The sequence below is a fragment of the Chiloscyllium punctatum genome, chromosome 17, assembly GCF_047496795.1.
Source record: "Chiloscyllium punctatum isolate Juve2018m chromosome 17, sChiPun1.3, whole genome shotgun sequence".
NCBI classification, from domain to species: Eukaryota; Metazoa; Chordata; class Chondrichthyes; order Orectolobiformes; family Hemiscylliidae; genus Chiloscyllium; species Chiloscyllium punctatum.
The window spans coordinates 61,072,035-61,090,400 of NC_092755.1; the positions used below are offsets into that span (position 1 = coordinate 61,072,035).

The 18,366-nt window shown below is 41.6% G+C and overlaps 1 protein-coding gene across 1 annotated transcript in view; it reads right to left on the reverse strand.

The window, feature by feature from the left end:
• srrm4 (serine/arginine repetitive matrix 4) overlaps positions 1-18,366 on the reverse strand; it is a 389,826-nt gene that overhangs the window by 83,397 nt on the left and 288,063 nt on the right. Inside the window, exon 2 of the mRNA XM_072587294.1 lies at positions 11,825-11,968. Coding sequence (XP_072443395.1) covers positions 11,825-11,968 — 144 coding nt within the window. The remainder of the gene's footprint in view (positions 1-11,824; positions 11,969-18,366) is intronic.

Genomic DNA, 18,366 nt, shown 5'->3' on the forward strand with positions numbered 1-18,366 from the left:
TTTTCCAGCAACACGTTTTTCAGATCTTGGCATTGCAATCTGGCCATCCAGCCAACTGAGCTAACTGATCTCCTTGTGCTTCGACGAGCTTCAATAGTAATGATGTATGGTGCAGAGAAGGTGATGAGCCTTTGATAAGCGTTCGGGAGAATGTTCTAGATTGGCATGTTTTGGAGCCATTGAAGGGGAGACATTTGAATCTAGTTCTGGATCAAATGTCAGGAGGAAAACATTTAGGAAAGAGTGATTACAAGATCAGAAGGTTTATCTTAACAATGGAAGGGGGGGAGGAGTAATCTAAAAAGGATATCCTTAATTGGAGGTGGGTCAATTCTAGTGGGGTGAGAATGGATCTGGCCCAGCTAAATTGGAGTCAAAGATTCAAGCAAAATTATCAGGCATCAGTGCACTGTCTTTAAAGATAGGATGCATTAGGGACAGAAGAAGCACATTCTCATAACAGGGAAAAAGCAAGGAAGAAAAGCTAGAGCTCCCTGAATGTCAAGATAGATAGGAAGTGCCATAAAATGGAATTGATGGGGCATGACAAATGTCAAGTTGATAATACAAGTGAAAACCAGACTGAAAAAAAAGAAACTTCAGAGGAGAAACTGAGACATTGAATAGATTAAACACTTGTAGCAGAGAGTCCAGAAAGATGGGCTGTATTTAAAATTTAAAAGGACTGGATGGAATGCACCTGTGGATAATGACGGTAGTAAAGGAGGAAATAAGCCACGAATCTTCCTCAGATCAGGGCTGGTGTCAAAGGAATGGAGCATTGTAAATTTTATATCCTTGTTCAAAGAAGGATGTAAAGTTAAGGCCAAAAACCACAGACCGGGCAGTTTAACTTTGGTGGTGGGAAAGCTCGCAGAAATGATTATCCGGGATAAACTTGGTAATCGCATGGATAAGTGTGGATTAATTAAGGAAAGCCATTATAGAATTGCTAAGGGGAAATACAATTTGATTATTTGAACAAATTTATTGATGATGTAACAGGAAGGGACGATGCGGCTAATGAGGTTGATGTGGTGTATATGAACTTAATTAATAAATCTCAAGTTGAAAGTTAGCCTTAGTAATGAACCATCAGCAAATATTATATCTGGTTCACTAATGACCTGCATGGAAGAACATCTGCCATCTTTAGCTGGTCTGGCTGATATATGACTCCAACCCTGCAGGAAAATGGCTGACTATCAACTTCCCTCAGACAGGGAATGGAGGACAACTCTGTTCAAGTTAAATTAGGTGTGGGCATAAACATTCTACGAATGAATAAATATAATAAAAATAGGGTTTCCAGAAAAACTGAACTGCGTGGACTGGAGAGAAAAACTGTGAAAGAATGGGAACTGTGTTAGCTGGGTGACAGAAAATAAAATAGTGATGATTAGTTGTTTTTCAGGCTGGTAGAAGGTGTACAGTGGATTTCTCCAGGGGTTGAGACTATGAACAGATCTAGGTTGGATGTCAAGTTTACAAGCCCCATTAGTGAGCACTGGTTGGGTTTTCCCAAGCACAAAGGAAGATCTGACTCAGTGATCCAAAGCAACCTAGTAAAGCTGAACCTTTATCAAACACTGGTATGGCCTCAACTAGATTATCATGTTTAATTCTGGGCACTACACTTCAGGAAGGAAGAGGAAAGTATAGATGAGTCATGCTAAAACGGGATGAGGAATCCGTGGAGAGAGTGGACAGGCTGAGGCTGTTTTCCGGAGAGGTTAAGGGAATATGAGCAAAATAGCATCGAGGTCAGCCAGGTGGACCTCTTAGAATATGAGTTCCCTGAATGGGGCTGTTAACCTGGTTCAATCAGGGAGCCCTGGCTGACAGATAAGAACAGGAGTGTCAGAGGTTCTGTTCACTCTGAGAGTTGGCTCTGAGAGAGCTGGATCAGTATCAAGAACTCTCCACAAGATAATAAAGGGTGACTTGGTGACAGATGCCAGCCCTTGTGCTGTTATTTCATGTTCAAAGGCATGTACTGCTTTGATGCAGGAAATAACAAGTTACGTTTCCACAAGCAGAACAATGACACATTTTTAAGATGACTTGGAAAAGAATCTTAAATGACATTAGAAAATATTTTAATGCAGTAAGCTGCTGTAATCTTGAATGCAATGTTTAAAGAAGCCAATTTGACAGAATGTTTCAAAAAATGGAATCGGATAAATGTTTGATAAGGGGAAAAAAATGTTTGAAGAGTTTTAGGGAAAGCAAAAGGGGAAATAAGGCAACTTGAATGCCAAAGAACCAACACAGACATGATAGGGTGAATGGTCATTTTCAATCCTGCATCATTCTATGCTGTTGAGATAGTATAATTTGAGCTTGACTGAAACATTTATGTAGCTTTCCCTTGATTTCAATTACTGGTTCCACAAATTAATGACAATAATTTGAACATGACCATGAAATGTCTTTCTAACTCGTGATATTATCCATTGGATTGGTCTAATGAGAAAAAGGGTCAGGAACAAGATCTTTTGGTGTTGGAATTCAAAGTGTAGACTCAGGATCATGCATCACTAACCCAAAAGTTGAGCAGCTTTCTCTCAGGTTATAATATTGGAGTTGCTGGATTAAATTATCATTTTAATGCATTTTGAGAAGAAGACGGTGCAGTACCCACTTCCACCTGTGAAAATAGTAGTAGATCTAAAACTGGGTCTTAATAATTTGAGGTTTTTATGTCAGTTGCTGTACAACTAAGAAAATGAGGGCATTTTAGGTCGAACAAAATCCCAAGAAGATTTATGCTTTAAATGGAAATCTTTTCCTTTTCACTGGAGGACTCTTGGGTATCAAGAAAACTATACCGCATCATGCATTTAGAAACTTTACACTTCTACAGAAAGCCGGGTGTAAAGTCAAATAGAAATGCTTTTGATCATTTTGGCCTTTGTTTTACACAAGGAGAAAAGAAAACAGAAGATGCTGAAGATATTCAGCAGGTCTGGCAACATCTGTTGGGAAACAGTCAGCACTAACAGAATGGATTTGGGTTACTGAGATCAATAGGTTGAGTTAGGAAATTTTATTATTTTCTGGACTTGGCTGGGTAAAACGTTCCTTGAAGAAATACAAGTTTTGCTCTAGAGAGGGAGGTCGGGAGCAGGAAGGTGGTTGCGGTCCAACCAATTGACTCTAGAAGGAGAGTTTCAACCGCTGGTGGGAAGGAGGTGGGGGTGGGGGGGTTGGTGAATGAAACAGTAGATGGTTAGAAGGCTGCCTTGATTCTCAAAGCCATCATCCTAGAAATTAAGAAGAGAGACTCGAAACATTAGCTCTATTTCATTCCTCAGATGCTGACAGGCCAGCTGAATTTCTCCAGCATTCTCCTTGTTTGTTTTAGATTTTCAGAGTCTACAGTATTTTGTTTTTATTAGAACCCTTATGTATTCAGCCAAATAGAATATCTACACTGAACCTAATTAATTAAGGTTTTCACGAGGCTCCGTGATTACCGGAGTACGGTGTTAATAAATGGAGCTCGGTGATATCTCCATACACGTGCCTACCTTCCGTTTCAGCAGAACCTGTGCTGTGTGTTGTGACCCGCTTGTAGAGGCTCTAACTATGCAAGTTGTAATGACATTTCTACAAGCAGAGCACTGGTAACTCCTAGGAACGCTGTTATGAACAGATGTTCCCAATGAGAATTTTAATGGGATTTTGTCAGTGTCTTCTCCATGCTCCTCCAGTAACTAATCACAATATATCATATTATAGCTGCAGGAATAGCTAATAAAAGCTGAAAGATCACAGATTGGAATGCCCTTTAATATTCTGTGTGATTCATTAAAATCTGATATCTTATCCTCTTTCATCTCTCTAATGAGAGCCCAAAAGTACACAGTGCTGTGCGACAAAGGTTCTTTTTGTTAACTATCACCTTTCTACTTAATTGGCTCTTGACGTTGCCAAGACTTGAAGGCTGAGCCTGTAATTTAAATATCTTGCTGTCTGGCTGTATAATATATTCGCAGCATTGTCAAATTAAGTTGATACCCTTTCCAATAGACCATCGAGGTCACACAAGCAAAGTATCCCCATTTTAACCAACACTTTATTTTATTCACTATATTCTATTTCTGTAGTTTTAGTGTTTGTAATTAATTAGTTCTGCGGAACGTTGTTTAAGCCAATATTGAAAATTACTGAATATGAAAGGATCATTAGTTGCTGCAGCACTTTTGTGAGTTCATCTTCTGCACATTTACATTGTTTAGGCATTTATTTAGAATTGTTTGCAGTAATCTATCTCCAACTATGTAAACTAAATGAATTCCTGGAGTGCACAGTCTGTATTCGAAAGATTGAACTTAATTTGAAAAATGATTGGAATAAGAAAATAGTGCCCGCTGGGGGCGGGGGGGGCGGGGTAGTAGAATTTGACATTTCTCTCACCAGTGAGACAGGAGGCTGGGGAGGACCATGAAGTTCCTCGCAAAACCATCCCAGTAGGTAGCTGCTCCAACCTCTCCGCCATGTTAAGGTGGGATGGGCCATGCAGGGTAACTTTGCTGCAAACCTTTGTTCCAATTAAGATGACTTTGTGTGTTTCCCATCCAATCTCAATTTTCGAGCTGCTTGGGTGAGGTCAGGAGCAGCAATGAGGCTGGGGAGGGGGGGGGGGGGGAGGGGTGGTGGCACTGGGTGGGGGGGAGGTGGAGAGGGGGAATTGGTGGATTCAGAGAGAGTGAGCCGAGAAAGTGATCTTGCTTGGGTGGGTTAAGGCACAGCAGGGAGCACTGCCATCAATAGCATCCCTTCAACACTGGGTACACCCCTACCCATCCAAATAGCTGGTCTGAATGTTGTGAGCATGCCTGCTTTATCCACTGAACACGCAAACTCATGGCACTTAACTGGTGTTGAACTCCTGGGAGCTGCTTGCATTCTTGGCTACAAGGTGCTTGTTGCTGGGACTGGTGAACTACCAGCTAATTGGATACTCGGAGTTGAGAGTGAGTGAAAGCCCCAATTTCATGCATGGGCTTCGGGGCAGTCAACGTGTGTGGGCTGTGCTGATTCTTCAGGAAGGAAACTTCACATCTTAAAAATCCCACCCTCCATGTTGGTATTGGAGATGGTTACTCCAAACTACATAAATTATCTGAATACACTGCAGATTAAAATCTTTGAGAAAGTGATTAAATTTTCATCCAATTTTAGATGCAATGGCATGAATATTGTAAGAAGTCTATTTCACACCCAAAGTAGAAGTATGGATTTTTACGGAACGCTGTTCAAATCCTCCCCAAAGTTATTGTTATGTACAAAGCTACTCTCCAGCTCAGGTGTCTTTCTGTTCTTTTTAAACAGTGAATAGAGTCATAGAGTCATAGAGATGTACAGCATGGAAACAGACCCTTTGGTCCAACCTGTCCATGCCGACCAGATATCCCAACCCAATCTAGTCCCACCTGCCAGCACCCGGCCCATATCTCTCTAAACCCTTCCTATTCATATACCCATCCAAATGCCTCTTAAATGTTGCAATTATACCAGCCTCCACCACATCCTCTGGCAGCTCATTCCATACACGTACCACCCTCTGTGAAAAGGTTGCCCCTTAGACCTCTTTTATATCCTTTCCTTCTCACCCTAAACCCTCTAGTTCTGGACTCCCCCAACCCAGGGAAAAGACTTTGTCTATTTATCCTATCCATGCCCCTCATAATTTAGTAAACCTCCATACGGTCACCTCTCAGCCTCTGACGCTCTAGAGAAAACAGCCCCAGCCTGTTCAGCCTCTCCCTGTAGCTCAATTCCTCCAACCCTGGCAACATCCTTGTAAATCTTTTCTGAACCCTTTCAAGTTTCACAACATCTTTCCGATAGGAAGGAGATCAGAATTGCACATAATATTCCAACAGTGGCCTAACCAATGTCCTGTACAGCCGCAACATGACCCCCCCAACTCCTGTACTCAATACTCTGACCAATAAAGGAAAGCATACCAAACACTTTCTTCACTATCCTACCTACCTGCGACTCCACTTTCAAGGAGCTATAAACCTGCACTCCAAGGTCTCTGTTCAGCAAAACTCCCGAGGACCTTACCGTTAAGTGTATAAGTCCTGCTAAGATTTGCTTTCCCAAAATGTAGCACCTCGCATTTATCTGAATTAAACTCCATCTGCCACTTCTCAGCCTATTGGCCTATCTGGTCCAGATCCTGTTGTAATCTGAGGTAACCCTATTCGCTGTCCACTACATCTCCAATTTTGGTGTCATCTGCAAACTTACTAACTGTACCTCTTATGCTCATGCCCAAATCATTTATGTAAATGACATAAAGTAGAGGACCCAGCACTTGTGGCACTCCACTGGTCACAGGCCTCCAGTCTGAAAAACAACCCTCCACCACCACCACCCTCTTTCTTCTTTGAGCAAGTTCTGTATCAAAATGGCTAGTTCTACCTGTATTCCGTGAGATCTAACCTCACTAATCAGTCTCCCATGGGGAACCTTGTCGGACGCCTTACTGAAGTCCATATAGATTACATCTACCGCTCTGCCCTCATCAATCCTCTTTGTTACTTCTTCAAAAAACTCAATCAAGATTGTAAGACATGCTTTCCCACACATAAAGCCATGTTGATTATCCCTAATCAGTCCTTGCCTTTCCAAATACATGTACATCCTGTCCCTCAGGATTCCCTCCAACAACTTGCCCACCACCAAGGTCAGGCTCACTGGTCTATAGTTCCCTGACTTGTCCTTACCACCCTTCTTAAGCAGCGGCACCACATTAGCCAACTTCCAGTCTTCCGTTCCAAGAATTTATATCACAGTAGCCAACATCGCTGGCAAACAGGATTCATTTTTATTATGCTGCTCACTGCTTGCCTGGAAAACTAACCTTCTGATCACATTTTCATTCAAGTAAAGCCAGTTTTGATTGAAAGGGATCACAATTTCAGAAGTCTTGAGTTGGCATGTCCACTGGATCAGCAAGTTTACCTTGTAAGTGGCCAAGCCATGTAGATAGTCATGATTTCATGTTCGGTCTTTTTATTGTGATGAATTAACTAATCTTAAAGAAAGGGTTATTGTGGTCCTTAATTTGGGTTGAGCGTGTTAGTGGAAGAAATCTATGGGAATCCTTCTTCTGTTCATTATTCCAAGAGCTCTTTTGGAATTGTACTTGTTTTATTGTTGAATGAGGATCATAATCTTTGGTGACACCCAAAAAAAGTAAGAATCTTAAAATAATTAGCATCAGCAGAGATAATATATTGGAGAGATTTTGACTGGAGATAGCACTGGGATAATGAATGCACTGGTTATGATATTTCAAAATTCTCTAGATTTCAAAATGTTTCTGATTGATTGAAAGATGGCAAATGTAACACCACTATTCAAAAAAGGGACGGAAGAGAAAATATGGAAATAGTTAGTCAGTTGACCGGAAAATGTTTAAATCTATTTTTGAGGAAACATAGAAAATAGGAGCAGGAGTAGAATATTCAGCCCTTTCAGCTGCTCCTTCATTCAATATGACCACGGGGAATCATCTAATTCAGTTCCTTGTTCCTGCTTTGTCCCTATACCCCTTAATACCTTTAGCCGTAAGAACTATATTTAACTCCTTCTTTAAAACATTCAACACTTTGCCTCAACTGCTTTCTACGGAAGAGGATTCCACAGGCTTCCCACGCTCTGGATGAGGTCTTAACAGTGCATTTAGAAAATTATCAAACAAAGTCATCTTAGTTTTATGAATAGGAAATTATGTTTGTCAAAATTATTAAAGCTGGTTGAGGATAAAACAAACGGTGTACAAAAGGGAGAACCATTAGACATGATGGCTTAGTGATTAGCACTGCAGCCTCACAGCTCCCAGGACCTGGGTTTGATTCCACTCTGGGGCAAGTGTCTGTGTTGAATTTGCACGTTCTCCCCATGTCTGCATGTGTTTTCTCCAGGTGCTCCAGTATTCTCCCACAGTCCAAAATGTGTAGGTTAAGTGGATTAGCCATGCTAAATCACCCATCGTGACCAGGGGTGTGTAGGTGGATTAGCCATGGGAAACGTGGAGTTAGGGAGATAGATTGAGGGCTGGGTCTGGGTGGGATGCTCTTCCGAGGGTCAGTATGGATTCAATGGGCCAAAAAGCCTGCTTCCACACTGTAGGAGTTCTATAGTAATCTTGGATTTCAAAAAGGTATTTGGTAAGGTGATAAAAAGTTAATCCACAAGGTAAAGACTGATGAAGTTGAGCTAATATATTAATATAAGTGGAGGATTTGTTAATTAACAGGAAATAAAGAAGAGACATTAATAGGCATTTTCAAATTGACAGGCTAGGGGAACTAGTGGACTTCCTCAAGGATCAGTGCTGAGGCCTCAGCTATTTACAATCTGTATAAATAGTTCAGACCAAGCGACGAAGAATTATGTAATAAGAACAGAAAACACCAGAGAAGCCCAGCAGATCTGACAGCATTGTGGAATTCTACAGAAGAGTTATATAAGATTCTGTTTCTCTCTCTCACCACGGATGGTGCCACAGTTACTGAGCTTCTCCAATGCTTTCTGTTTTTACTTCAGATCTCCAGAATCTGCAATATTTTGCCATTATTCCAAGAGTGACGCATCTACTATTGCTGACAATACTAAGTTGGGTGGAAATGTAAAGCTGTGAGGAAGACACAAAGAGGTTGTAAAGAGACCTGTACAGGTTAAGTGAGTGGGCAGCACAGTTGCAGATGCAACTTTATGTGGGGAAGTGTGAAATTATTCACTTTAGTAAGAACAGAAAAAAATATTTTTTTTAAAAGGCAGAGAACTTGCAAACTTATCAAGAAAGACATGGGTTTTCTCATAGAAAAATGGCAGGTGAGTGAAAGGGCTTGACAGAGTAGATGCTGGGATGTTGTTCTCCCGACTGGGAATCAAGAACTCACAGGCAGGGGGTCAGAACAGGGCATCGGTCATTCAGGATTGAGAAGAGGAGAAATTTCTTTACCTAAAGGTTGTAAATCTTTTTATTTCTTTACCCCAGGAACTGTAGATGTTCCACTGTTAAATTTAGTTAAGACTAAGATATATTTTTGGCCACTCAGACAATTAAGGGATATGGGGAGCATAAGATCAATCAAGATTGTGTCGAATGGTGGAGTGATTTCAAGGGCTTCAATGGTCTGCTCCTGCTCCTATTTGTAATTTGTGTTTTCATTGAATAATATCCAACTGGAATGATCTAGTGAACCCCATATGTTTTAGAACAGTCCACAGTGGATATTTGCTTGTTATTAGATTTTTAATTCCAGACTTTATAGAATTCAAATTCCACTAGCTGCCGTGATGAAATTTGTCCCCAAAACATTAGCCTTGAGCTCTGGATTGCCAGCTCAGTGTGACAATACCACTATGTCATCACTCCCTGTAATGTCACAGTTCTGAAAGCGTTAAAGTTGAAGCTGGGATAAGCTCCACCAAATCATCTGCTGGCAAGGACGTAGTCTACCACAAGGTTCCAGTGGAGGCAGATAGGTCATATCTGCCTCCTGTTAGTCTTTGTAATTTTGTCTAACTCGTCAATGTAACTTGTGTCTATTGCTATCATGCAATAAACCACATCTTGGGTAAGATAAATGCTTCTTCTCATTATGACTCAACAGACTCAAGACTCTAGCACTGGGCAGTAATAAGGTAGCATGGATCCACCACTCATTGATTAAAAGGCAGGCAGGGAAGATAAAATTAATTTATTTTGATTACAGTGTAATGGTTCATTGTAACTGCTTAAAAGATTAGCAAAATGTTTGTTTCAAAGGCAGTTCAGCTCAATTAAATAATTTCTATGCTGAGGCTAAGAACATAAGATTGATGGATAGCACCCACTCAACCACAAGCCACCACAGTATTCAACATGGTCCACAGCTAATACCTTCAGGAGGGATGAGCAAGAACAAGGAAGTAAATCAAAACTGATGGCAAGACAGAGGAGACGCTGAAAAATCTTAACGTATGTAAAAGGAAATTAAAATTCAAAGAATGCAAACACGTAGAGTAGGTTTTACAGAATGATGCAAGCTATTAGAAAAAGTCAAAGAAAAGGATATAATTGGAAAGAAAAGCAAATTAAGTAAACAGAAGATTAAGCAACCTGAAGAATTTTTGATGTTCAGTAGTTTAATGTTGTCTAATAGAGTCATAGAGATGTAAAGCATGGAAACTGATTCTTCGATCCAACTCGTCCATGCCAAACAGATATCCCAACCCAATCTAGTCCCACCTGCCAGCAGCCGGCCTTTATCGCCCCAAACCCTTCCTATTCATATACCCATCAAAATGCCTATTAAATGGTGCAATTGTACAAGCCACCACCACATCCTCTGGCAGCTCATTCCATACACATACCACCCTCTGTATGAAAAGGTTGCCCCTCAGGTCTCTTTTATATCTTTCCCCTCTCACCCTAAATCTATGCACTCTAGTTCTGGACTCCCCGACCCCAGGGAAAAGACTTTGTCTATTTATCCTATCCATGCCCCTCATAATTTTGTAAACCTCTATAAGGATACCTCTCAGCCTCCAATGCTCCAGGGAAAACAGCCCCAGTCTGTTTAGCCTCTCCCTATAGCTCAATTCCTCCAACCCTGGCAACATTCTTGTATATCTTTTCTGAACTCTTTCAAGTTTCACAACATCTTTCCGATAGGAAGGAAACCAGAATTGCACGCAATATTCCAACAATGACCTAACCAATGTCCTGTACAGCTGCAACATGACCTCCCAACTCCTATACTCAATAATCTGACCAATAACGGAAAGCATACCAAACACCTTCACTATCCTATCTAGCTGCAACTCCACTTTCAAGGAGCTATGAACCTGCACTCCAAGGTCTCTTTGTTCAGCAACACTCCCTAGGACCTTACCGTTAAGTGTATAAGTCCTGCTAAGATTTGCTTTCCCAAAATGCAGCACCTTGCATTTATCTGAATTAAACTCCATCTGCCACTTCTCAGCCCATTGGCTCATCTGGTCAAGATCCTGCTGTAATCTGAGGTAACCCTCTTCGCTGTCCATTACACCCCCAATTTTGGTGTCATCTGCAAAATTACAGCTGTACCTCTTATGCTTGCAAAAAATCATTTATGTAAATGACAAAAAGTAGAGGACCCAGCACTTGTGGCACTCCACTGGTCACAGGCCTCCAGTCTGAAAAACAACCCTCCACCACCACCCTCTGTCTTCTACCTTTGAGCTAGTTCTGTATCCAAATGGCTAGTTCTACGTGTATTCTGTGAGATCTAACCTCGTTAATCAGTTCCCATGGGGAACCTTGTCAAACGCCTTACTGAAGTCCATATAGATCACATCTACCGCTCTGCCTCTGTTTACTGAGCTCAGATTAACCTAGAGTCGAGAATTCACAATGATTTCATCCTTATCCTTATTCTTGATGGTGTTGCTTTTGCCACTGATCAGGTGGAAGGAGAGGAGATTGCTACATATTAATTACTGAATCACAGAGACCTTAGTGCAAAGTGAGACCATATGACCCATTGTGCTTCCTACAGCTCTTCAAATGAGCATCATTACTTCGCACTTTCCCCACATACCCTTGTACATTATTTTTATCCAAATCATTGTCCATGTCCCTCTTGAATGCCTCAATGGAACCTATCTCCATCGCACTCCCAGGCAGTGTATTCCAAACTCTAACGATTTGCTGAGTGCAAAAGCTTTGCTCATATCACCTTTGCTTCCTTTGTAAATCTGATATCAATAATGAATGAAGCAATGTTAATACTGGAGAAAATGGAAGCTTTATAAAGAAAGCTCATACCTGCGCAGTCTGTGGTGATTTTGATGCTTACTTTCCTTGACCTTGCTGCATCCATTTCTACCTGGGGCCTGCACCACTGGACCTGCAATCGATGATTCACTTCTCCTTTCAGTGTTCCTGTAGGACTGGTAGCTTGATGTGCCACTGTAACAAAAACACAAGTAGTGGAGAATTTTATAAGTTTGATAAAATAGCAATAGAACACAACAAGCACCAGGCTAGTTCATCTTCCTTACTATTTACTAATAGGACAGTCCCAATCAACACCCATTGATTACACCCCAGGCAGGGAAGGTGATTAATATGATTTATTTTGACTGCACTTTAATGGCTTAGTATGAAAATGAGGGTGAGCAAAATGATTGTTTCAATGGCAGTTAAGTTGCTATCCCCAGATCTCAGTAAACGTTCAGTCCTGTTGTCATAACACCGAATCCTATATGGTGAAGGAATTATCCCACGCATTTCTCATTGTCTGGTGATGAATGACATTTGCAGTCTTTATCTTTTCAAAACAGTTCAGCAAAGGTGTTAAAAGCCGTTTGTCACTTCAAAAGCTTATGAGACATTACAAAACATCGTTCACTCAACAAGTATCAAAGGGTCACAGAGAGGTGCCTATAGTCATGCTAGGATTGAAATCTATTATAAATTGAAAACGGTGAGTTAGAAACAAGAGTGTGGAATAATGTGGATACAAAAGATTAAGAATTTGAAGCATCAAATGACAAAAGAAACAGTTAGAGCTTTCGCAAACAATGGCAACAGTTTTCATCTGTTAATCACTGGGATATTGATGCTTTATACATTTGTTGTGGTTGTCCCTCAGGAGGTAACGCTTTACCAACATGAATCAGGTTTAATATCCACCACTTCCTGATGTAAAGGCTCCAAGAAGAGCCCCTTAAATTTGACTGTAAGTTTACTGAAAAGTAGTTCTGAAACTGACTGCAAGGACAAAATCCTTTCCTGGGATTTATACAAATCCCATCAGTGATATACAGGTAACTGTCTTGCATTGATTCAATCCGTGATTCCATGTGGTCCTATATACTGAATAGGGGGGAAAATGGGGGATTTGAGGACAGTGGTTTTCTGCGAGGTTGTAATGAAGGGAAAAAAAACTTGCATTGAGATAGCACACTAGACCAGTAGACGTCTCAAAGTATATATAGCCAACTAAATACTTTTGATGCATTGTCACAATGGTCAGATCAGAAATGTGGCATCCCATTTATACGCAGCCAACCAATTAATGTTATAATGACCAGATAATTTGTTTAATCTTGCTATAGTGATTAAGGGATAAATTTTGGCCTGGACACAATGATATCTCCTGTGCTCTCAAAACGGTGTCGTGAGACCTTCTACCCCCACCTAAATTGGCAGATGTGGCCTCAGTGAAAATTACTTTCCAATGTATTCAAATACTGAAACGGTGTACAAAAATAATCACTCCTGGTGCTGGACTCATTTCCATGTTTGAATCTGATTAAGGAATCTCGTCAGTGAGAGTTTGCAAATAGAATGTAACTAAAGAATCAGAAACACTTATCAAAGAAGCTGAGTAACAGAATGTGAACAAATAGCTTGGAGCCAAAATGAATTGTTTGTTATCTATACCCGTAACAAGCATTACCTTAAGCATTAAGTACTTGGAAAATTCTTCCAATTACATGCTGATGGTGAGACACTTTGCCTACGGCCTCTGTATATCAGAAAGTTACTGACTGTGAATTCAATCTTCAACATTGACATGTAAGTTGGCGTCTCAGTATGGATTTGATCTTCTGCCAATGCTTTTGCCTTGAGTACATGAAAATGTAACTTCCATTAACATACAAAATCTCCTTTGAAATAAAGCACATCCCTTAGCACGCACTACCTGTTGAGTAGGACACCACTTGGTCTCAATTATGGTATAAATTAAATCATGAATTGGTCATCTCATTCTTCTATTTCTTTTGAAAAAACAGAACTCAGCTCAGCAGTTTCAATGAAGGATCACTGACTTGAAACGTTAACTCCATTTCTCTCTCCACAGATAGTGCCTAGCCTGCTGAGCAATTCCAGCATTTTCTGTATTTGAACCACTCACACAGGTTAAGAGGATTGCTTTATTTTCACACTCTGAGCACCACACAGTAGTCAGGCAAGGTAGGATATTGAAAGTCAACACAAACATACAAAACATGGCAAGAATTTCAGTTAGGATGAGCGCTCTCGCAGTTGTTTGTCATAACTTCATCTGGACACAGAAAATGTAGCATACACATCCATTTTCTTTTCCCCCAGAAGTTCTGTCCCAGTGAGGGAATATGAGGTACAGAAGGATTGGAACATTACCACAAAGTCTTAGAGAGTTGTAAATAATTAGGAGGCTATGGTAGATGAGTGGGGATATATGGGAATTAATCAGTAAGTTCGGATCAGTCAAGGTTGTTACCTGAAAAGCCAAACGTTATGATAGATGTTCAGAGAATTACAGTGACTATTGAGGAGGCTATGTTGGCCAGTTGGTGAGCTACAGAGAAGAATCAAGGGAAACACATATAAATTTCAAGTAAAATAGGTGCATTGACATTATATGAATCATAAAGTCACAGAGTATTAGAGGTCAACAGCTCAGAAAAAGAAACTTCAGCCAATTGAGTCTGTACTGGGCATAAACAAGCACCTAACTATTTTAACTTGAAAAACTGATAAGGTAACACCTCGCTTGATAAAAGACTTTGGATGAAAGACTTCTTGTTGACCTTAATATTCAGTCACACACATACAAACACAAACACACACACACACACACAAACACACACAAACACACACACGCACACACACACACAATATTCATTTACAGGTTGCCGGCTGTTATGTGCCTTTTATTGCTTTCTTAGCACATTGGATCTTCCAGGCCACTGGTCTCGGTGACTTGCATTGCTTTAAAGCACAGAAGGAGAGGTGGGCAGCATCTAATGGAAAGGAGCACTGAGCTGTCAAGGGTTGACCATCTCAGTCAGGCCCATTGTCCTATCAGAGTCCAAGGATCAGTGTCCATGCAGTCTAAGGATTGGGCCAAGGTCAGTCCTGAATGTCAAGTACAACTAGTCCAGGGATTCCAGGTAGAGTTCGTTGAATGTCCTGCCAAGTCACTCCAAGTGATGGACTACAGTCAGTCCTGGGTTTTTGGTCAATAATGGTGAAGAGGCAATCCATGGAGTCTCCAGGAAAGCAGGCAATTCTAGGGATGGGTTTCATTGGACTGAGTCACTGAGGGAACGGTGACAGTGATAGGGGGCAATTGAAGATAGTAGGTGGGACCTCATGGCAAATGGGAGGGGAATGCAGGTTCCAGAAGTGGAATTTTAAAGAGATCACATTAACTCTAGCGTCCATATGGAGTGGGTGTAGGGCCACCAAGGACATGAGAATTTCCAAACTCATGGGCTCTTGGGGTAAAATGGATGCATTGATTATTAAATTAATAAAGGACTGTAATAGAAATGGGAAAGACTGAAAAGCAGGAGAAGTTACAGTGACAACAACATAATAGGAAACAGGAAGGATGGGATGGAGTTGGGTTTGGGATGACAGAGGCAGAGTCTATCACTCCAGTCATTTGAGTCAAGCCACTTACATTGAAATGAAGATGGAATATTGTCATGCTGGATCAAAAATCAACTGAGTGATAAATCCAGAAGTGAGAGTGTTTTGCTGGAAAAGCACAGCAGGGCAGGCAGCATCGAAGGAGCAGGAAAATTGATATTCCAGGCCGGATGTTTGGCATTGCATGCAAAGTGGGCAAAGGAAGTTACTGTTTTCTCACTGGGGGGAGGGGAAGTGAAAAAAAGCTCGAGGCTTTGCTTGGGGCAATTGCAGTAACCATCCCTCCAGTAATGCCACCCATCTGGCTTCAATTTGCATTTCCTTGCATGTCCAAGAATGCATGTTAGATATTACGGCCTCATTAAATCATGGCCATTACTTTGTGTGCACTAATTGCCTCCTTGTCATGTCAACTAAGCATCTGCAAAGAAATAATATACTTAAAAGTGGAACCTGAATGCTCCATTTCACGATCATATTACACAGTAAACACTAGAAGCAAATGCAGCTCTCAGATTCACACACTAAACTGTTATTATCCACGGACAGGGTCTGTGATGTGGAAGACAGCTTTTTCTTTAGCTTACTGGCAGAATTCTACTCCCAGAGTAGCATTAAAACTTTGCTTGTGTAACATCCAATTGGATAAGTTCACATACCTTATTAAGGAGAGACAATGACCTCCTGGGGAAGCCTCATGTCACACTATGTGAGGGCCAGACATGAGTCTTCAGAGTGGGGAATGTGAGGGCTCAGAATTTCCCTCAATAACATTGTCTTATCTCTCTGACATTCCCAACAGACTATCTGCTTGTGGATCTCACTTGAAGATTGCCATGGTTGGAGTCATTGCGGCTTTGGCAAAATTCCAAAGACAACAAAGAAGGAGACTGAGATGACACCTTCATCAGCAAGAATAGTAACCCCGAGTAGTTGCTGCATAGCTTCTAGAGGAGGTGGCAGAAGGTGAAGAGATATCATTGACGGGGGGAGGGGAATGCTTCATCAATAGACCTCGCTGTCACTTTTATACAGCACTTGGAAACACAGTACATGCACCAATAAGAATAGCCACGTGGCCATTCCAACCCAAAGATCATCAAGGTCACAACTGCCTTGAATTTCGTGCTAGTGGCCTGTTCCAAGGAGCAACTGTGGACTATATCTCCCAATCTTTATCCCAAAACACCCACAGGATGTCCTGATGCCATTTTCTCAAGGGCACAGCTCTTCTCTTATGGTAAGGTCAATGAAGCAGTTCAGGCATTGGGATTCTCCACCATTATTGGATTGGTCCAGATGCTAGGTGCTATTGCCTATACCCACATTACTTGGGAATGCAGTGTTCACTTCATCAATGTGTGAATTCCTTCTGATCACTGATGTCTAATTCTGAAGGTCTGTCTGCGCTGAATATCCTGAGAGCTGCTCTGACCCTTACATACTGGAGAACAGGTCCTTGCCTCCTTCCATGCCCTTGAGCCATATGGGGATGTCTGCTGGGACACAAGGAATATCCCTTCAAAACATGGCTGATGACAACTCACCCTCATTGTCCGCTGGCTCTGGATCTCAGACAGGGGAAAGTTCAGAGGTGAGTCACATGTAGAGTGTCCTGAGATGAAGCTTCTGGGGGTCCTGAGTGTCACATCTCTTCACTACAGGTGCCTGCTGACACCACTCTGTCTGTCTGAGAAGAAGGGACACCCCGAACAAGATCAAGATCATTGGCTCCCCTTTGGCTTTGCTGTTGTTGATGAGAATCAGTAACTAGAGTGATGGAATGCAGGTCCATGCATATATCTGTCAGACATTGAGTGTGTTGGACCTGGGTCTCCATGATGATTGCCAATGTGTCGAGGGAGATATCCAGACACACACATTCCAGAGGGAAGACGGTACAGCAAATTTTTTAGAAGCGGTACCTGAGGAACCAGGAGTGTTCCTATTGGTCAAATGTACCAGTTAATCAAGGGGTCGACATAATCAATGTGAAGACACACACTAAGTAATAGAAATGTAATGCCGGGGTGAGGGGGAAGGGATAGACATCAGTGTCATATTTTATTTACAGCATAAATCACTTAAGCAATGATGCAACTTTGCCTTAAATAAAATCTATCAACTGAGTGACGGGTAAAAATAAAGTTTGCTGTACTTATAACACTGGAGGACTCCTCCATTCTGACTGCCCCTGACAAACCCTCCCTGCCATTTCTGTGCCTGTCTGTTCAGTTTCACAACGTCATAATCACTGATGCATCTTCTGCCTAGGGCTGAGCAGGCCCCTGGTCTCTGAGTATCAAGGACCTGGGGTATTTCTTCCTTGACTCGTTACAGAGATGAATCAGGGACGTGCTCGGATGTTGTGCTCCTGAGTCTAATGCAGAAAGAGAACTCACTGAGATGAGACAGTGGGGGCTACAGGTGAAAGCCTTGCTGGTTCATCCTTTGAATATTGAATGGTTTCCTCCTTAGAGGGGCATGTGGAACTGAGCACAGCACAATGAAGCTCACAGAGTTGGCTAGCCTTTGGGGTATTTCTATTCCCACACAGGCTAAATGCAGCATGTTTTTGGGGGTGGAGAGCTCAATATCAACGACTGCACCCTGTCCCCTCCCTCCCCACACCCTTACTTGCCCCTCTTGATCCACTCATTCGTACATCTTTCCTCCAATGAGATAAAAGGAGTTTGATGGAAGTGGAGAGCAGTTAGTGATAATGCAGGAACAAGAGAGGTGATAAATTATTCCCAGTGAGTTAGTGGGAAGTGGGCGAGGTGAGGAAGAATTAGCAGTTTGGGAGTACGATGTGGGTGAGAACTGTTGAGTGAGCTTGATGTGTGCAATACCAAGAGTTGTAGTCAATGAACCTGGGTGAGATGTGTGTGCAATGGCAGAGTTAGAATGAGTGTGAGGTAGCAGAGAGAAGATGGAAG